Source organism: Platalea leucorodia, assembly GCF_965183815.1.
Source record: "Platalea leucorodia genome assembly, chromosome: 29".
Lineage (NCBI taxonomy): Eukaryota > Metazoa > Chordata > Aves > Pelecaniformes > Threskiornithidae > Platalea > Platalea leucorodia.
The window spans coordinates 851706-871939 of record NC_138851.1 but is presented as its reverse complement, the minus strand read 5'-3'; the positions used below and the strand labels follow the sequence as shown (position 1 = coordinate 871939).

Genomic DNA, 20234 nt, shown 5'->3' with positions numbered 1-20234 from the left:
GCCCAATGGGAGGCGGCGGCTCTGCGGGGCGGAGGGAGCCGGAGCGGCGGCCGGGCCGGCGGGGAGCGGGGCCCGGTACGAGCGGGGGGGGCCCGGTGCGGGTCGGGGGGTCCGGGCCGGGGGTCCCGGAGGGTCCGGGGGGCGTGTGCGGGGCTGGGGGGCCCGGGAGGGGCGAGGGACGGCGGCTGGGGGGCGTCGGGGCCTGCGGGGCGGGGGCCTGTGGGGAGTGGCGGGGCCTGTGGGGCGGGAGGGGGGGGCCGGGCCTGTGGGGGGGTAAAGGGGCTCGGGGGGGGGGTGTCAGGGTGTGTGGGGCTGGGGGGCTGTCGGGGGGGGTGTCAGGGTGTGGGGGGTTAAGAGGCTCAGGGATGGGGGTCTTGGGATGTGTGGGGCTGGGGGCGTCAGGATATTTGGGGCTGGGAGGCCCTGGGGTGGGGGCCAGGGTGTGTGGGGTTAAGAGGCTCAGGGATGGGGGTCTTGGGATGTGTGGAGCTGGGGGGGGTCAGAGGTGGGGGTCTCAGGGTGTGGGGGGCTGGGGGGGCAGGATATGTGGGGCTGGGAGCTCAAGGGTCAGGATATGTGGGGCTGGGAGGCTCAGGGGTCAGGATACGTGGGGCTGGGAGCTCAGGGGTCAGGATATGTGGGGCTGAGAGGCTCGGGGGTCAGGATACGTGGGGCTGGGAGGCTCAGGGATCAGGATATGTGGGGCTGGGAGGCTCAGGGATCAGGATATGTGGGGCTGGGAGGCTCAGGGATCAGGATATGTGGGGCTGAGAGGCTCAGGGGTCAGGATATGTGGGGCTGAGAGGCTCGGGGGTCAGGATACGTGGGGCTGAGAGGCTCAGGGGTCAGGATATGTGGGGCTGGGAGGCTCAGGGGTCAGGATACGTGGGGCTGAGAGGCTCAGGGGTCAGGATATGTGGGGCTGAGAGGCTCAGGGGTCAGGATATGTGGGGCTGAGAGGCTCGGGGGTCAGGATACGTGGGGCTGAGAGGCTCAGGGGTCAGGATACGTGGGGCTGAGAGGCTCGGGGGTCAGGATACGTGGGGCTGGGAGGCTCAGGGGTCAGGATACGTGGGACTGGGAGGCTCAGGGATCAGGATACGTGGGGCTGGGAGCTCAGGGGTCAGGATATGTGGGGCTGGGAGGCTCAGGGGTCAGGATATGTGGGGCTGGGAGGCTCAGGGGTCAGGATATGTGGGGCTGGGAGGCTCAGGGGTCAGGATACGTGGGGCTGGGAGGCTCAGGGGTCAGGATAAGTGGGGCTGGGAGGCTCAGGGGTCAGGATACGTGGGGCTGGGAGGCTCAGGGGTCAGGATAAGTGGGGCTGGGAGCTCAGGGGTCAGGATATGTGGGGCTGAGAGGCTCGGGGGTCAGGATACGTGGGGCTGGGAGGCTCAGGGGTCAGGATACGTGGGGCTGGGAGGCTCAGGGGTCAGGATAAGTGGGGCTGGGAGGCTCAGGGGTCAGGATATGTGGGGCTGGGAGGCTCAGGGGTCAGGATATGTGGGGCTGGGAGGCTCAGGGGTCAGGATAAGTGGGGCTGGGAGGCTCAGGGGTCAGGATACGTGGGGCTGGGAGCTCAGGGGTCAGGATACGTGGGGCTGGGAGGCTCAGGGGTCAGGATAAGTGGGGCTGGGAGGCTCAGGGGTCAGGATAAGTGGGGCTGGGAGGCTCAGGGGTCAGGATAAGTGGGGCTGGGAGGCTCAGGGGTCAGGATATGTGGGGCTGGGAGGCTCAGGGGTGGGGGTGAGAGTTTGTGAGCCTGGGGGATGTCAGGGGATGTGGGGGCTCAGGCAACGTGGGGCTGGGGGCTATGGGGCGTGTGGGTGTCGGGGCGTGGGGCTGGGAGATTTGAGGGGCTTCGGCGTGGGGCATCAGGATGCATGAGGCTGGAAGGTGTGGGGTGCGAGGGGTCAGGATACGTGGGGCTGTAGGGAGGGACGGTTGCGTGGCATCGGGGCTCAGCTGCCTGCAGGAACGGGCACCGGCACCAACCGGCAGCTGCCCGCTTTCCCCTGCCTTCCCCTCGCGCCGTGGGGCGGCCGGTCCCCGCTGCCCCCGCGCTTCCGCCTTCCCCTTCGCCCGTTCCCAGCCCGCGCTGGACTTTGCACCCCGTTTTCGCCGCCCCACGACCAAAGGCCGCCGTCGCTGTTAGCTCTCGGGGGCACCTCGAGCCTCCGATGCCGGTGACCGGGCGGTTTTCTGCCCCGGGGACACGCAGAAAACACGCGTGTACTCTGCTCCTCGCTCAGAAACACGGGGCCGGGGAGCAAACGGGCCGGCAGGCAGCGTTAGCACCATGGGGACGTGACCAGAGGCTCGAGGGGCTGCAGTTTGGCTGTGTGTGAGGGGGAAACCCCCCTCTGAGAGCCTGAAATGGGTCAAAATCCATCCCCGGCGACGACCCGGGTCCTTGGCGTAGCCGAACACGTGTGGATCTGTAGCGGAGACGGGCAAAATCCTCATCGGCCGCGTCTTTTGGGAGCGTAGCCGCGCTGGGGTCGCAAAACACGGCTCGTAACTCGCTTCGTCTCCCCCCTCCAGGCCTGTGCTTGGAGCCCGCGACACCCGAGTGGAAGAAACCACGACTGCGGAGGCCGAAATCGGGGTGAAATCGGGAAGGTTTGTGCCCTGCGGCGTCGGCGTTTGCCCCCGTTGGGAATAACAGCGGGGGGAAGGTTGGATCCTGCTGCGCGAGGATCCCTCCGGGTTTATTTTGTTCCCCAACCTGTTGCTTGGGGAAATCCAAATTGCTTTGAATCCCATTTTTCAATCCCAACCCAAATTTCAACCCTTTTTCTGTATCTGCTGTCAGCACCGAGCTCGGATGCCAAAACAAAAAAGCCTTTTAAAGGTGATTTCTGACTTTTTTGGGGGTGCTGAGCTCCCGCCGAGCCGCTTCAGGGTGCTGCGCCCAGCTTCGCCGGCTTCACCTGGTTTTTAGAAATGAGGAAGCTGACGGAGCAGCCGCCTCTTTCGGATTCCGCTCCCCTCACGAGGAGGGAATTGGGGGAAATCTGCCAAGGTTTGGCTTCGGGATCTCGCCGCGCCTGCGGGCGGAAGCTGAAGGAATGCCGTCACGTGCCTCGCCTTGAGAGGATCTGGAGAGGCGCATTCCTATGGGGGAAGACCCCCACCTCGGCACAAAATTCCGGGGAAAAGGGGTTTCTTTTGGTACCTCTCATTTTTTGTACCCCAGCCAAACGCCGCCCTGCACCCAAAGCAGCGTTTTTTTGGGGCGAGAGCTGCTTGTTTCACCTCTCCGCTCGCTCCCCTGGGTGCGGGATGGAGGAAACCCTCGCGACGGGGACGTAGGGAGCGGAACGTGATGCTTGAAAAGGCTTTTGACCCCCCGAAAGTGCCGGCTTTTGCTCCGCGGGTTGGTTTCCTTCACCGTATCGCTGGGATGGAGGCGTTGGGCTGATCCCGTCCCCGTGTTCGGCGTCGATAGGGCGCGGTGAAGCTGTTTTTTTGGGGGGGCGCCGCTTCGGCACGGCTCTCTCGCAGCCCCGGGTTTGTTTAAAAGGCGAAAAGCCCTGCCCGGCGGCGCGGCGAGCTCGCTGCGGGCTCGCTAAGCCGAGAGAGCGAGGGCACGTGAGAGTCCTGGCCCTGAGCGAGAGCTCCCTGCGGTGTTTATCGCCGGCGGAGGAAGTCGAGCCGCGGCGGTGAGACCCGCTTGGCCTTCGTCAGCAAAAAAAAGAACCGGGGAATAGGCGCCAGATTTTGCCGGGAGAGATCGGGGAGAGGAGCTGGGGGAGGTGGGAGCGATGCCGGCGCTGCGGTGTGGGGAGGCACGGAGGGATCCGGCTATCCTGGTCTCACCGACGGATCGCTTCCCCCCTCCCCGCCCCAGGTGATAACAGCCCCCTCCCGCGCCGCCTTCGGGGATCGGCACCGAGTTATGCTTCACCTGACGGCGAGGTGCGTAGCCCCAGCGTCGGGCTGGAGGGCACCCAGTTGCCCAACTGGGAGAGACTGGTGGCGGGACGCTCCGTGCTTTCCTAACGCTTGTGTTTATTTATTTCTCCGTTTCTTCCCAGCTGGGGCGTCGTCGGGGGCCGTCGCCATGTCTCTGTGCCAATGCGCGGTGAAGCACAGCGAGTCGGACGCCGAAGGCTGTTGCTTCTCGGCGAGCGGCGGCTTGAAGGTTTGCCTGCACTGGAGCGGCGAGGAGGAGCGGGAACGGTGCCAGATCTACGCCCAGGGCACGCTCAGCGCCGAGGAGATCTGCATCGACCTCGCGCGGAGGATCGGTGAGCGCCGGGGAAGTCCGTCTCTCTTCTGAGACCGCCGTACCCAACCGGGTTACATCCCGGGGCTGAGAAATTTCCAATTTCCCAATCCCTGTGACCGTCTAAGCTGCTTTATCTGATAAATCTGAGCGCTCGTGTTATTTTTAAGCAGCAGCTTCCTGGTAACAGGCTGTTAGCAAATCTTGTCGGAATTTGGGCATCCCCGCTTGCTCTGGAGTTCCTGAGAAGTGGGGTGGGATGGCTCTACCCTGAGGCTCAGGCCAACGGGTCTGTGAGCTATTGGAGCGTGATGAATTGAAGAGCAATTACTTCACCTCTGACTCATCAACATCCCGTTTAATGAGCACTCTGCCTCCCCTCGCCGTGGATTTCTCCCGGCGGAGCCGCAAAAATTGTGCCGGGCACCCGCGTCTGGGCTCTTCCTGGTCCGAGGAGCCGTTTTGCGGACGTGTTGGTTTGAATTAAGGGCACCTGATGTCTCTTTTAACCCTTAGGAGAAGATTTTAGTTCTCACCTAAGGTTTAACCAGCAAATCGCTCCCGATTCGCGTTTCCCATGGGTTTTATTAACTTCCCTTCCCCTTGCTGCAATCTAAGCAGCTCTGCACGGTGGTTTATTTGGAATAAAAAACGGCTGAGGCTCCCCTGGCCAGCTGGCTTTCCCCGCGCGCGCCAGAAGGACGGCAGACGCGCGGCTCTCTTTTAAATGGCATTTTTAAAGGCTATCCTGCCTCTGACATTTGCGAGCGGGGACGAGGAGGACGTCTCGGTCCCCGGGGGTGGGGTGTCGGTAGCGCGGATGGGTTTGTGCTGCCAGTAAAATCGAGCGGTTGGGAGGAAAGGGGTGAAGAAAGGTTTTTTAATAATATTTTTTTCTATCAGCTGTGAGTTTTTGCGGGCTCGACAGCGCCTCACGGGAATCGTGTTTTCTTCGCAGGCATCACGCCGCTGTGCTACAGCCTCTTCGCCCTCTATGACACCCAGAGCCGAGTCTGGCTCCCGCCCAACCACCTCTTCAAAATCGGCAAAGACACCAACCTCAACCTGCTTTTCCGCATGAGGTGAGGCCGCTTCCCTCCGCTCCGTCCCCTGCTCCCGTCTTTCCTGGAGCCGAGCCCTGCGGAGCAGCCGAGCTCCTCTTTGCTCGCGGAGCAGAGACGTGCAGGGCTTTAATAGGGCTACGCTGGAAATAACACCGCTGGCTTTTCCACCCCCGAGTTACCTGTAGGGTTTCCAGATTTGCCTGGAAAATATCTGCGGAGGTTGGCGCGGGGTCGGGGAGCCGAGCAAACTCAGCAGGGCTCGTCTAAACCGGACTCGGAAGGATTAAATGAGGAACGGGACGTGTTTGGAGTCCCTGCCTCTCCTTCAGCGCGGAAAAATTCATTTCCCTCTTCCCGCTACTCCTCCGCCTTTTGTCCTGCCTCTCCCTGGTTGATCCAGCACTTCCCCCTCTCAGCTCCATCCCCGAGCGGGACAACGTCCCCTCTGAAGGGTTTTGAGACCGACAGCCAACACCCAAGGGCCTCTCTGAGTGACCCAGGGCCGTGGCGTCGCCAGCTGCGTTCCCGGGAAGGCGGCGGCTGGTTTTTTGTAGACATCTTTGTGAGATACTTGGGTTCCCTGGGGACAACGGGAACGGCGATCTTAGTGTTTCCTCCCAAAACATTGCCGCTGGCGATTTTATTAGGAGAGCTTTTTCGGGCTGGTTTTGTTGGGGTTTGGTTTTGTTGCTCTTTTTTTTTTTTTCATGGTGAGTCATAGCGAAGGTAAAAGCGAGGGAGAAACGGAAAACCTGGCTTGGAGATTTATTAGCCCGTTTTATCCGGCTTGCAATACCACCTTCTTCCTGGGGAACCGCGGCGTATCGAGCCGAGGCCTCTCTCTGCAGCCACCCGTTGCGCCGAACGCAACGCGTGCAGCGGAAAACGGTCTCCGAGGCGCCGCGCCGGCTCGCCGTGCGGCTGTGCCGTGTTGTCCGAGGAAGGTTGAAACGGTGGCCGTGGGAGCCGCGCTTCCCGGTGCGTGAGGAGTCCTCGTGGCCGGCGCCTCCGCGGGAGCAGAGCGCCGTGATCCGTAGCTCTCCGGCTGCGGATAAGTCGCAGAGCTCTGACTTTTTGGGCCAGAAAATCTTTTTCCCTTCGGTTCTGGTTTCGATGCCGCTCGGCTGGCGCCGGCGCGTTAACCGCAGGTGGAGATGCGGCTTTGAGGGTTGAGCAGTGGGAACCGAAACTCGCTCTGCCCGCAGAGCTCTCCTTGTGCTGATTTTTTTTGTTGTCCTTTTTAGATGTGGCGTTTGTCGGGGACGCTCCTCACCCCGCCTGCTCTCCCTTTTTCAGAGCCCCTGGGCTCCAGCAGCGGGAAAAGCTCGGTGTGGAGCAAACCGGGCTGCGCAACGGCGTTGTGGGGAGCAGTGCTGCTAAAGAGGCGTTTGCAGGTCGGGATGGGTTGCAGCCAGAGTTAATTAGGGTGCTTTTAACGAAGCTTTGCTGACGGGGATGTGTTTTGTGTGCTGTACGGCACAGCTGGTCATAAAACGTGGTGGAAAAAGCTCAGAAGAAGCAGTTTTGGTGGCAGGAAGAGGTTGCTTCCCCTTTGCCTCCCGCCGTCGGAATCGTTGCCTTGCGCTCGGGTCACGCTTTTTGAGGATGTGGCTGATTCTCGTGTCAGCAGCTGGGTTTCAAGAAGTTTGGCTCTTAAAAAAAATTAAAACCCAACCCCCACCACTCTGAGCCCGGAGCGGGCACCCTGCCTGCGCTGGGGCAGGGCCAGACCTCTCCGCTCTCGGTCTGCCGGTCCTTTCCCCGTCCTCTTGACACAGCCGGTGACAAAACCTCTGCAAAACCCTTGTTGGGAGCTGGCTCCGGTTCCCCAGAGCCCCCGGGGACGCTGGAACCGCTCGAGGTTGGTTTCACCCATAAATCTTCTCCTTCCGCCCGACGCCGCGGTTCCAGCGGAGCTGCTGGACCCGGGTTTGGCTGTAGAGGCAAAACCAGGGCGTCTCGGCTGCGAGAGAGGGCAGGGACAGACCACAGCCCTCCCGTCCCCACGTGCGAACGCCGCTCTCCTCTCCTCCTCCCTTCCAGGTACTACTTTCGGAATTGGCACGGGATGAACGACAAGGAACCGGCGGTTTATCGCAACGTGCCCCGACAGAGCGACTCCCCCGACGAGAAGCTGCAAGGAGGAGCCTTGCTTGACAAATCGTCCTTCGAGTATCTGTTTGAGCAGGTAACGAACCGGCCTGACGGGCCGGAGGCTCAGTTGCACCTGGAGTTGTGGAAACCTGGCTGATTTTCTCGATCCAGCCGGATTCGGCTCAGCCCTGTTGTCAGGAGCTGTTTTTCCATCTGCGAGGGCTTTGTTTAAAGGACAAACACAGCTGTAGTTTTGCCCTTGGAAAAGCTTTGTCCTGCTCGAAGCCGCCCTGGGAGGCCGGGAGCCGAGCCGAGAGGGACCCCATTACACCTTTAAAATAAAAAAAGACAAGAAAAAGCACTCCAGAAGTCAGTACAGGGCCTTTTTTCTGCCTTTATTTAACTTTTTCTCTTTAATAGGGGAAATTTGAATTCATCAATGACGTCGCATCTTTGAAAGACCTCCAGACCGAGCAGGAGATCCAGAGGTTCAAGAACGAAAGCTTGGGCATGGCCGTGCTTCACCTCTCTCACATCGCCATCAAAAAAGGCATCTCCCTTGAAGAAGTGGCCAGAAAATACAGGTGACTGCTTGGCCTCCCAGCCTCGGGGCCGGGGACTTTCTGCTCTGTGGTGCTCGGAAGGCTTTCTTCTGGTTTCTCACCCTCTTTCCTCTCCGTCCTCCTCCCCGGGAGCGATTCTGGGGCTGGTTTAGGTGACGGAGAGATCGGTTGTGGCTTCTCCGGCTGCGTGTTTTGCTGTAGGCGCCCGTGAGGTCTTGCTGAGTGGTCGTTCCTTCCCTCCCGCAGCTTCAAGGACTGTATCCCGCGCTCCTTCTACCGCCAGATCCAGCAGAACAACTACCTGACCAAATTCCGCATGAAAAACGTCTTCAAGAAGTTCGTGCAGCGTTTCCAGCGGCACACGGTCAGCACCGGCAAGCTGACGGTGCAGGACATCATGTACAAATACCTGGCTACCTTGGAGCACCTCGCGCCTCGCTTCGGGAGCGAGGTCTTCCCCGTCCTCTCCTTGGAGACCTCCTCCGAGGGGGAGAAGGTGCAGCTGTACGTCAACGGGGGGCATTCGCAGCTGGAGCACGGGCACGCGCTGCTCCCCAAGGACCAACCTGTCACCCACGAAGTCCTCGTCACCGGCACGACCGGGATCCAGTGGCGGCCCGTGCCCGTAGAGGTAGGTCGGCGCTCGCGCTCCCCGCTGCTGGGTGGGAAGAGACGTTCCCATCCAAATCCCATCCCGCACCGGCTCCTTTTTCCGTAGCTTATGCTCCTGGGCTTTTCCTCAGGCTCTCCGGGCACCCCAAGTTCTTTTCCAGCTTATCCCAGTTTGGCCGGTAACCGTCACCAGCTAGCAGTGCCATTTTCCAGCGGTAGGAAGGGTTGGAACTGATGCCTTTGCATCTCCGCTTCTGCAGAGCATCGAGAACTTCTCCCATCGTGGATATTTTGGGAGGAAGAGCAGAAACAAAGAGCTGGAGCCCAAGGGGCCGACTCAGCCGGCGGAGCGGAGCGAGCCGAAATGGGCTCATTTCTGCGATTTTCGGGAAATCACGCACATTGTCATCAAGGACTGTAGGGTCAGCATCAACCGGCAGGACAACAAGTGCCTGGTGAGTGGGACTTGTTCTCTCCCGGCCGCCCCGCTGACCGTCTCGATGCACCTGGGAACCCGTAGTTGCGCTCCAGAGACTGGGAGGAGGCAGCGCTGGGAAGAACAAGGATCTTTTCCGGCCTTAATGCCAGCAAGCGAGAGTTTTACGCTCTCCTCCTGCTGGCAAAGGGATTTTTTGGTGGATTTTTGGGCTGCTCGCCCTCTAGCGCGGTGGCTTCTCACCCTGCTTCCCCTCCCCTTCCACAGGAGGTGGTTCTCCCGTCCTCCGAGAGCGCGCTCTCCTTGGTCTCGCTGGTGGACGGTTATTTCCGACTCACGGCTGACTCCAGCCACTACTTGTGTCACGAAGTGGCGCCGCCGCGCGTCGTGATGAGCATCTTGAACGGCATCCACGGGCCCATGCAGTAAGTGGCTTCTTCCTGACCCGACGGAGGGCTTGGGGGTGTCGAGGAGGACGTGCCGTGTCCTCGGGGCTTATCCGAAGCCGTCCCCCTTTCTCCTGCTGCCAGGGAAGAGTTTGTTTTTGCCAAGCTACGGCGGGAGGAGCAGGAGGAAGGGCTCTACATCATCCGCTGGAGCGTCCTTGACTTCAACAGGATGATTCTCTCCGTGGTGAAAAGGGGCCACCAGCAGGTAAGACGCAATTCCCAGTGCAGCGTTCCCGGGAACGGCGAGCTCCCGTTAGGAACAAGCTGGGCCGCGCCCGGTCCGTGCTGCGTGACGGGGAGCTGCGACGCCTGTCCTGACGCTGTCTTTCCCAGGCTCCTGGGGTGCAGGGAGCCCTGAAGTACAGGCAATTCCGGATCCAAAAAAAAGGAAACTCCTTTGTGCTGGAAGGGTGGGACCGGGAGTTTTCCACTTTGCGGGAACTCTTGGATGTACTCAAAGGCTGCACGCTCAAGTCTGGCGATGAAAGCTTCACGGTGAAGAGATGCTGTCCGCCCAAACCGGGAGGTATGAGGGTGGATGATTTTCCCTCCGTCGGACTCGAGGAACAAGGGCGTCCGGTAGTTTCTGGGGCTTTAGCGTACGCCTCTTCCCTCCTCTTGCAGAGATCTCGGACCTGCTGATCACCCGGAAGGTGAAGGATAGCGCGAAGCAGATCCTTAACCTGACCCAGCTCAGCTTCCACCAGATCCGCAAGAACGAGATCACTCAGGTTGTGCGCTCTGTCTCGCCGGGCAGCGGGGTTTACGGCAGGCTGCGGGTAATTCCAATGGCTGGAGGAAGCTGCTCTCCTGGTCAGGGGATGCTACCGCAGCCCTGACGCCGCTGGTGCAAAGAGGAGAGGGACACGGAGGAGTTATTGGGTTTGGTTTGGCGCTTTTTTCCCTTCCCTCTTCACAGAGAGGGGGGAAAAAAGCCGTGCAGAGGCAGCGCAGTCCGGGCAGGAGGCAGAGGTGACACGGAGGGAAGGGGGAGAGTCGGCTCGCGCGTGCAAGGCTGAAAATTCCCCCCCCGCGCACGCTGCTTGGGGGTCTGACGCCCTCGTGCCTCGTCTCTGCCTGCAGCGAGCCCACCTGGGGCAGGGCACCCGCACCAACATCTACGACGGGGTGCTGAACGTCTGCGGGACCGCCGGGGCCGACGACGAAGCCGAGTATTTCTCCACCGAACAGAATAACAACAGCCGGGAGATGCACGTGGTCCTCAAAGTCCTGGACCCCAGCCACAGAGACATCGCCCTGGTGAGTCCCCCCCTGGGCTGGGGAAGGGGAGGTGGGACAGGGGGGGAAAAACCAGCTCCGAGCCGCTCCCTAGGTGCTTCGAGAGACTGGGCGCCGTCGTGACACCTTCTCTCCTCTCCCCGCAGGCGTTTTTCGAGACAGCCAGCCTGATGAGCCAAGTGTCGCACGTGCACTTGGCTTTCGTGCACGGAGTCTGCGTGCGAGGCTCCGAGAGTGAGTACGGGGCTCTCCTCCACGCTTTGCCGCAGCCGGCTTCGCCTTGTGCCGGTGCCGGCTCCGTCACCGGGGCCGATCGGCTCCTGCACCGTGCCGAGGCCGGGCTGAGGACAATCTCTCTGTCTTCCCCAGATATCATGGTGGAGGAGTTTGTGGAACACGGACCTCTGGACGTGCTGCTGCGGAAAGAGAAAGGCCGGGTCACCGTGGGCTGGAAAATCACCGTGGCCAAGCAGTTGGCCAGTGCCTTGAGCTACCTGGTAATGGGGCCGGGAGCCGGGGGTTTCCCGGCAGGGAACGGTGCCGGAGATCACCTCCGAGCACCTTTTGCTCCAGCTGCGCCCCTGGGTCTTGCCGGCAGCGTGGCAGGAAGGGTCTTGGCTTGGACGGGCGTACGCTTTGCCGGGTAAAAATCCGGCTGGGCCCAAGGAGTTGTGGTGAACGGAGTTAGATCCAGTCGGCAGCCGGTCACCAGTGGCGTCCGCAGGGCTCCGTACTGGGGCCAGCTCTGTTTAATGCCGTTATCGATGATGGAGTCAACGGCGAGGGGATTCGTGCCCCCGAGGTTTGCGGGAGCGTTGGGCTGCGAGGGCAGGGAGGCTCTGCCCTGGGGCCGGGCCGGGCCGCAGCCGCGGGCCCGGGGCCAGCACGGCTCAGCGCCGGGTCCTGCGCGTGGTCCCACCGACCCCCGGCCACGCTGCGGGCGCGGGGAAGAGCGGCTGGAGAGCTGCCCCGCAGAAAGGGCCTGGGGGTGGCGGTCGGCAGGCGGCTGGATGGGAGGCGGCGGCGTGCCCAGGTGGCCAAAGGGGCCACCAGCATCCTGGCTTGTGTCGGGAGCAGCGTGGCCAGCGGGCCGGGGAAGGGATCGTCCCCCTGGGGGGGCCGCCCCTGGGACACCGTGTTCAGCGTTGGGCCCCCGGCTCCAAGGAGGAGGCGGAGGGGCCGGAGCGCGGCCGGAGAAGGGCAGCGAGGCCGGGGAAGGGGCTGGGGCGGAGGGGAAGGGGCTGGGGGGCCGGGGAGGAGCGGCCGGGGGAGCCGGGGGGCTCCGCCTGGGGCGGGGGCGGCCGAGGGGAGCCCTGGGCGCTCTCCCCGGCTGCCTGAAGGGAGGCTGAGGCCGGGGGGGTCGGGCTCTTTGCCCACCCAGCAGCGACAGGAGAAGGAACAGGTCCTGGATGGGACCTGGGATGAGGTGGGATCTCGGGAAGGATTCCTGCGCCCAAAGGGCTGTCGAGCGCCGGCCCAGGCTGCCCAGGGCAGGGGCTGAGTCCCCGCCCGGGGGGAGCTCAAAGCCCTGCGGACGCGGCGCTCGGGGACCCGGTTTGTGGCGGAGTCGGTAGCTTTAGCTTAGCGATGGCGCTCGGTGGTCCGAAAGCTCTTTTCCAGCCCAAACGGTTCCGTGATTCCTCTGCCCTCCAAGCAGACAGACAGATTTTCATCATAACGTGCCCTGCCTGCACCTCACAAGACCCGTCCTCGCTCCCTCTTTCCCGGGGGTGAGCGGCTGGGGTAGCGCACCTGAACTTCAAACGCCGGATCCCGGCTCTGGAGCTTCATTTTGGGGCCGCGCGAGCTGGGAAGAGCCCCGGCTGAGGACGCTGCCTTCCCCGCTCGCTGGGCTTCTGGCCAGCAGCTTGGGAAAGCTCGCTCGCCGCTTGCGAGGGCGTGCACCCCAGCGCTGGGTAATCCCCACGTTCCTTTTATTCCCCCTGGGTTCACCTTTCTACAAAGGGATAATGAGACAGGGAGGTGTCACGCGTAATTAGAGCCAGGAGTCCTGCATTTTTATTTTCTGCTGTAGTCCGTAGACTTGACCTTGTTCTGAGGCATCTTGGAGTTTCTCCAAGATTTCCTATCCCCTTGTTTTCGCAGGAGGACAAAAACCTGGTGCACGGCAACGTGTGCGCGAAAAACATCCTGCTGGCCAGGAAGGGGCTGGAAGATGGATCTGTGCCTTTTGTGAAGCTCAGCGACCCCGGAGTCAGCTTTACGGTCCTCTCTCGAGAAGGTATTGAGTCGTCCCGCGCTGGGCTGAGCCTGGGCTTGTTCTGAGCTGAAAATCCGGGTGCTTTTTTCCCCTCCTGCGGCTCAGGTAGCTGATAAATAGCACGGATCGTGCCTGAGCTGTTTCAGTGAGGTCTCGCCTGCCTTTCAGACCTTAATTTTTGCCATTACGGCATTTTGAACGTGCGGGCACGCAAATTCTGTGACAGTGGCTGGTTTTGGCCTCAAAGCTGCTGTCGGAGCTAGTCCCACCGTGGCTCCCCAGTGGCTGGGGTCCTGTGCGGAGTTTTTCCCCCGGCTCCGTGTTCGTGGGGTCTTTCTGGCCGTATCCTCAGCAACGCCTCACTTCGCCTTCCCTCTCCCAAAGAGTGCGTGGACCGGATTCCCTGGATCGCCCCGGAATGCGTCCGGGATGTGGGAAACCTCAGCACGGCAGCCGACAAATGGAGTTTTGGCACCACGTTGCTGGAAATCTGCTTCGACGCCGACGTCCCGCTTAAGGAGCGCACTCCTTCGGAGGTGACTTTGCCTTCTCCTCTCCCTCCGTCCCCTGCTCCTCCATTCTGGGATGGATCCAGCCATGTTTGAGACCTGTTTTTCTTTTTTCTTTTAGAAAGAACGTTTCTACGAGAAAAGGCATCGCCTGCCCGAGCCGTCCTGCAAGGAGCTGGCCACCCTCATCTGTCAGTGCCTGAACTACACCCCCGTCGAGCGGCCGTCCTTCCGGACCATCCTGCGGGATCTCACCCAGCTCCAGCCGCACAGTGAGGCTCCGCAGGCTTTCCCGGGGGGGGTTAGGGCCCCGTCGTTCCTTCCCCCTCCCTGAATCGGGTGGGGGCGGCTGTGGGGAGCCTTTTGTCCTGGATGAGGGAGGGAAAGGGCAAAAAAAGGGGTTAAAGAAGGATAAAAAGGTTAAAAAAAAAAGGGGGGGGGGGAAGGTTTAAAAAAAGACAAAAAAGGGGGAAAGAAAAGGCCAAAAAGGGGGGGAAAAGGGGAAAGAAAAGGCCAAAAAGGGGGGGAAAAGGGGAAAGAAAAGGCAAAAAGGGGGGAAAAAGGGGAAAGAAAAGGCACAAAGGGGAAAGAAAAGGCCAAAAAGGGGGGGAAAAGGGGAAAGAAAAGGCAAAAAGGGGGGAAAAGGGGAAAGAGAAGGCCAAAAAGGGGAAAGAAAAGGCCAAAAAAAGGCCAAAAAAGGGAAAAAAGGTAAATAAGGGAAAAGAAAAGGCCAAAAAAAAAGTCAAAAATGGGAAAAAAGGTAAAAAAGGGAAAAGGCCAAAAAAGGGAAAAGAAAAGGGGGATGAAAGGCAAAAAAAGGGGGACAAGAGGCAAAAAAGGGCCAAAAAAAAAAAGGCAGGGGGGAAAAAAGGCAAAAAAAGGCAGAAGGGGGGAAGGTAAAAAAGAGGAGAGAAAAGGGGAAAAAAAAAAAGGGCAATAAGGGGGGGAAAGGTAAAAAAGGGAAAGGTGAAGGTGCTGCTTGGGCGAGAAAACGCGGGAAGCGTCTCGGCGGCGGGGCGAGCTCCGCTCTCCCCTCAACCCCCTTCGTTTCCAGACCTCGTCGACGTCACCTCGGTGAACCCCGACTTCCCAGTGTCCGACCCCACCGTCTTTCAGAAGCGTTACCTGAAAAAGATTCGGGAGCTGGGGGAGGTAAGTGGCATCTTGAGACCTCCGCCATGGAATTCTGCGTCCGGCTCTGGGGGCCTCGGGACGGGGAAGACGGGGACCCGCGGGAGCGCGTCCGGAGGCGGCCACGGAGCTGCTCCGAGGGCTGGAGCCCCTCTGCTGGGAGGGCAGGCGGGGAGAGCCGGGGGTGCTCAGCCCGGAGAGGAGGCGGCTCCGGGGAGACCTTACGGCACCGCGCCCATGAGAAAGGCGGGGACGGGCTTTTGAGTCGGTCCCGCGGCGATGGAAGGGTTTTGAGCGAAAAGAGGGGAGATTCAGAGGCGACGGAGGGAAGAAATTCTTCCCGCCTCGCTGGGCAACCTGTGCCAGGCTCTCCCCGCCCTCAGCGGGGGCTGCCCCGGCCCCGGCCACGGTCAAGGTCAGGTTGGACGGGGCTGTGAGCGCCCCGGGCTGGGGGAAGCCGTCCCTGCTGGGGGCAGGGGGCTGGGCTGGATGAGCTTCGCGGCCCCTTCCCACCCAAACCCTTCCGTGATTGCCCGATCTCCTGCCCCGGCTCCGAGGGCTCCGCGGGGTCTGAGGTGGGATTGCGCGGCCAAAGGAGAGCGACGGAGCTGGCGAAGGGGCTGGAGCAGGAGAGAAGGGGCCGGGGGAGCCGGGGGGGCTCCGCCTGGGGCGGGGGAGGCCGAGGGGAGCCCTGGGCGCTCTCCCCGGCTGCCTGAAGGGAGGCTGAGGCCGGGGGGGTCGGGCTCTTTGCCCACCCAGCAGCGACAGGAGAAGGAACAGGTCCTGGATGGGACCTGGGATGCGGTGGGATCTCGGGAAGGATTCCTGCGCCCAAAGGGCTGTCGAGCGCCGGCCCAGGCTGCCCAGGGCAGGGGCTGAGTCCCCGCCCGGGGGGGAGCTCAAAGCCCTGCGGACGCGGCGCTCGGGGACCCGGTTTGTGGCGGAGTCGGTAGCTGTAGCTTAGCGATGGCGCTCGGTGACCCGAAAGCTCTTTTCCGACCCAAATGATTCCACGATTCTAAATCCCCAAAGGAGTTGATATGATAAATCCCCAACGGACCACGGAGCTGATAAAGATGCCGAAGGTGGCTTACGGGGAATGCGGAAGGGCTCGGAGCCGGTCGGGCAGATGTTTCCCTCGTAGCCGGTTATTGTGGTGGCTTGAGCTGCTCCGTGATTCATAGGCTCCGGTTGCCTCTGGGTGAACCGGCCTCTTTCCAGACTGATTTCCAAAGAATCTGCGTCTGGATGAGAGTCAAAAGTCTTTATTTTAATCTGTTTTCATTGAGGACTTCCCCACTGTCTGAGGAGTTTATTGACCCCTATGGAGAGCTTCCAGAGAGGCTGCTCCCGGTGTGGGGAAGCCAGGAAAAGCTGCTCCTGGCCGGATCTCAAATTTTGTGCCTTCTCCTTGCCAGGGTCACTTTGGCAAGGTGAGCCTGTATTGCTACGACCCCACCAACGACGGGACGGGGGAAATGGTGGCTGTCAAATCGCTCAAATCCGGCTGCAGCCAGCAGCTGCTGACCAGTTGGAAGAGGGAGATTGAAATCCTCAAGACGCTTTATCACGAAAACATCGTCAAGTACAAGGGTTGCTGCAGCGAGCAGGGTAAGGCGGCCACGGGGGGACGCGGGGTGGCTTTTGGTGGCCGTGGAAATCCCCCCCCATGTGAGTTTTTCCCTCGGTGGCGTAGTTGAACGCCAACAGCGGAGCCCAAGCGTGCGTTGTCCGATGCAGAGACGCCAAAAACCCAATTCCCCGAGTTTTTTGGTGGCTGGTAGCGGCGGGGATCCCCTTCCTGGCAGAGGGCTGGGGTTTGGGGTGTCGCTGGGTCGTTCCCCTCTCCCCGTGAGGTTCACACGCCGCCACCCTCCTCCTCCTCCTCCTCTAGGAGAGAAGATCGTGCAGCTGATCATGGAGTACGTGCCCCTCGGCAGCCTGCGAGACTACTTGCCCAAGCACAACGTCAGCCTGGCCCACATCCTGCTCTTCGCCCAGCAGATCTGCGAGGTAAAGCCCAACCCTTCCCGCCTTCTCCTGGGGGCTCTGACCCCCCCCAAAATGGCTCTGACCCCCCCCAAAATGGCTCTGACGCCCCCCAAAATGGCTCTGACGCCCCTCAAATGGCTCTGATGCCCCTCAAAATGGCTCTGACCCCACTCTTTTCCCTTCGCTGTGGCATGGTCTGTCTGCACTCCAGGCTCCTCTAACCCCCAAAATGGCTCTGAACCCCCCAAAACAGCTCTGACCCCTGTCTTTTCCCCCTTCTCCAGGGCATGGCCTGCACTGCGGGCTCCTCTACCCCCCAAAATGGCTCCGAACCCCCCAAAATGGCTCTGACCCCCTCTTTTCCCTTCTCCAGGGCATGGCCTGTCTGCACTCCAGGCTCCTCTGCCCCCCAAAATGGCTCTGAACCCCCCAAAATGGCTCTGACCCCCTCTTTTTCCTTCTCCAGGGCATGGTCTGTCTGCACTCTTGGTTCCTCTGCCCCCCAAAATGGCTCTAACCCCCCCCCAAATAGCTCTGAACCCCCAAAATGGCTCTGACCCCCGTCTTTTCCCCCTTTTCCAGGGCATGGCCTGCATTTGCGGGCTCCTTTGCCCCCCAAAATGGCTCCGAACCCCCCAAAGCGGCTCTAACCCCCCCGTCTTTCCCCCCTTCTCCAGGGCATGGCCTATCTGCACTCCCTCCACTACATCCACAGGGACCTCGCCGCCCGCAACGTGCTGCTGGAGAACGAAAACGTGGTGAAAATCGGGGATTTCGGCTTAGCCAAAGCCATCCCCGAGGGCCACGAGTATTACCGCGTCTGCGAGGACGGGGACAGCCCCGTTTTTTGGTGAGCGCGGCCGCCCCTTCACCGCCTGGGGTGATTTGGGGCGAGCGGGGGATGGCGCCGGGGTCGGGTACGGCGAGCAGAGGCGCGTGCCGAGCTCCGCCGGCGCTCACCGGCGACCTTGACCGCGCAGGTACGCCGTGGAGTGCCTCAAGGAGTGTAAGTTTTACTACGCCTCCGACGTCTGGTCCTTCGGGGTGACGCTCTACGAGCTCCTGACCCGCTGCGACTCCGGCCAAAGCCCTCCCGTGGTGAGTCCGGGTCGGCGTTGCCGGCTTTGCCGCGCCGGCGTTTGCCGAGCCGGGGATTGCGGTTGACTTTTTTTGTCCCGTCTTTGCCCGTAGAAATTTATTGAGATGATCGGGGCGACGCAGGGACAGATGACGGTGCTGCGGCTGATCGAGCTGCTGGACAGGGGGAAGAGGCTGCCGAGTCCCAAGGATTGTCCTTGCGAGGTGAGGATCGGCGTTCCGACGGCTGGCTGTCCGTCCGTCCGTCCGCTCCGGCCCCTGGGGAAGGGGGAAAATGGAGGAGGGAAGGGGAAGGAGGAAAAGGAAGAGGGAAGGGGGAAGAGTGGAGAAAGGGAAGGAGGAAAATGGGGAAGGGGAAGGAGGAAAATGGGGAAGGGAAGGGGAAGGAGGAAAATGGGGAAGGGAAGGGGAAGGAGGAAAATGGGGAAGGGAAGGGGAAGGAGGAAAATGGGGAAGGGAAGGGGAAGGAGGAAAATGGGGAAGGGAAGGAGGAAAATGGGGAAGGGAAGGGGAAGGAGGAAAATGGGGAAGGGAAGGGAAGGAGGAAAATGGGAAGGGAAGGAGGAAAATGGGGAAGGGAAGGGAAGGAGGAAAATGGGAAGGGAAGGAGGAAAATGGGGAAGGGAAGGGAAGGGAAGGGAAGGAGGAAAATGGGAAGGGAAGGGAAGGAGGAAAATGGGAAGGGAAGGGAAGGAGAAAGTGGGAAGGGAAGGAGAAAGTGGGAAGGGAAGAGAAAAATGGGGAAGGAAGGGGCAAGTGGGGAGGGAAGGGGAAAAATGGGAAGGAGGAAAAGTGGGGAGGGGAAGGGGAAAAGTAGGAAGGGAAAAATGGGGAAAGGAAGAGAAAAGTGGTGAGGGAAGGGGAAAATGTGTGGAGGGAAAGAAAAATGGGAAGGAGGAAAAGTGGGGAAAGGGAAGGAGGAAAACAGGGAAGGAAGGGAAAAAAGGAGGAAGGGCAGAGAAAAAGCGGGAAGGGCTTCATCTTGCTGCGAGGAAGAGGAGGGAAAGGTGAAGGAGGGGGCCCGAACGCGGCAGGCGGAGCTCTAGAAGTGCGGAGCCCCCCCTTCTTCCCGGTGAAATCCCGGCGGCCGCGCTGCCTCCGGCTGTTTCTCTGCTTCCCTTCCCTCCCTTCCCAGATCTACCGGCTGATGAAGAACTGCTGGGAAGCGGAGGCTTCCTTCCGCCCGGCCTTCCACAACCTCGTCCCCATCCTCAAGAACTTCCACGAGAAATACCGGGCTCAGGCTCCCTCCGTCTTCAGCCTCTGCTGAGCCGGGAGCGGGGACACGGACACCCCTCTCCGCTTCCCAAAAAGCCGAGGATGAGGGGGCCGCAGCCGGATGCCGACGCCGCGCTTCGGTTTTCCCAGCGGAGTTTCCACGCCGCGCTTCGGTTTTTCCCGGCGGAGTTCCGACGCTGCGCTTCGGTTTTTCCCGGCGGAGTTTCAACACTGCGCTTCGGTTTTCCCGGTAGCATTTTGACGCCGCGCTTCGGTTTTCCCAGCGGAGTTGCGATGCTGCGCTTCGGTTTTCCCGGCGGAGTTGCGACACCATGCTTCGGTTTTCCCGGCGGAGCTTCAAGGCCAGACTTTGGTTTTTCCCAGCGGTGTTCCGATGTCACGCTTCGGTTTTCCCGGCGGAGTTTCAAGGCCATACTTCGGTTTATTCCCGGCGGTGTTCCGATGTCGCGCTTCGGTTTTCCCGGCGGAATTTCGACGCTGCGCTTCGGTTTTCCCGGTAGCGTTTTGACGCCGCGCTTCGGTTTTCCCGGCGGCGTTTCGGCACGGGATAAGGAAAGGCCGGGCTGTCGAGGTGAGCGTGTGGTGGAGCAGCACCCGAGGAGGGGGGGGATCCCCCCAATCCCTGTGGGACCCCCTCCTCCGCCGGCTCCGGCTTTCCGGCACGCCGTTCCCGCCGAACACTGTGAACGAGACTGAGGAGGGGGGGAACGCGGATTTACGGCCTTACCCCCCCTTCCTCGCTCCCTCCTCTTCCTCGGGGACCTGCTGAGACCCCGCTGCCTGGGGGGGGGTCGCCTTCGGGGACCCTGGGGTGCTGGATCTGGGGTGCCCCCCTCCCCCAAAAGGGTTCAGCAAAGAGATTTTGGCACTTTATTGGGGTTTGGGGTCTCCGCTGCGTTTCTGCCCCCCCCCCGGGTGGGCGTGGGGAGGGGGGGCAGCCCCCCCTCACCCTGCATCCCCCCCCCCCTTAGCCCCAGGACTGGTTTTGGGGTGCTGGGGGGGGACTGGAGGAAGAGGGGGGCTGTGTCCCCCCCTCGCTGTTATTTATTGCCTGCTGTCTGCCCCCCCCCCCCGGGGTGGGTGGGTGGGTGGGGGGCTGCGGGGTGGGGGTCCCTCCTTCCCCCCCCCACCCCCCCCATGGGGGTCGTCTCCCAATAAAGGACGTCACGGCCCCCCATCCTCTCCGGCCTGGTGGGGGGAGCGGGGTGGGGGGCGTCGCTGGGGGGGGTCCCTATAGGGTGGGGGGATTGGGGTCCCTATAGGGCCTGGGGGGGGTGACAGGGGTCCCTATAGGGTGGGGAGGGGGTGTCTCAGGGTTTCTATAGGGCAGGGAGGGGCTGGGGTCCCTATAGAGTG

At 61.5% G+C, this 20234-nt stretch overlaps 1 protein-coding gene across 2 annotated transcripts; it reads left to right on the top strand.

Moving 5' to 3' along the window:
• Positions 1-13: 13 nt before the first annotated feature.
• On the top strand, positions 14-19016 carry TYK2 (tyrosine kinase 2). Of its 2 annotated transcripts, XM_082334147.1 has the most exons (26): positions 14-75; positions 2545-2622; positions 3854-3921; positions 4041-4253; positions 5190-5313; positions 7339-7483; positions 7810-7973; positions 8199-8583; positions 8825-9019; positions 9268-9425; positions 9531-9654; positions 9783-9975; positions 10074-10180; positions 10533-10709; positions 10835-10922; positions 11058-11185; positions 12795-12930; positions 13294-13445; positions 13540-13690; positions 14473-14570; positions 15968-16160; positions 16444-16562; positions 17219-17391; positions 17522-17639; positions 17733-17843; positions 18775-19016. In XM_082334147.1, the coding sequence occupies exons 4-26, from the start codon at positions 4067-4069 to the stop codon at positions 18907-18909; spliced, it is 3561 nt and encodes a 1186-aa protein (XP_082190273.1). In that variant the 5' UTR covers positions 14-75; positions 2545-2622; positions 3854-3921; positions 4041-4066; the 3' UTR covers positions 18910-19016. The 2 variants fall into 2 exon arrangements, with proteins under 2 accessions (XP_082190273.1, XP_082190274.1); XM_082334148.1 differs by lacking the exon at positions 3854-3921.
• The last annotated feature ends 1218 nt before the right edge of the window (positions 19017-20234 follow it).

Bases quoted from the DNA above. Each gene is read 5' to 3' on its own strand.
- TYK2 (XM_082334148.1), top strand. From the start codon at position 4,067: ATGTCTCTGTGCCAATGCGCGGTGAAGCACAGCGAGTCGGACGCCGAA. The intron at 7,974-8,198 runs GTGACTGCTTGG...TCCCTCCCGCAG, and splicing joins GAAGTGGCCAGAAAATACAG to CTTCAAGGACTGTATCCCGC. The intron at 13,691-14,472 runs GTGAGGCTCCGC...CTTCGTTTCCAG, and splicing joins CACCCAGCTCCAGCCGCACA to ACCTCGTCGACGTCACCTCG.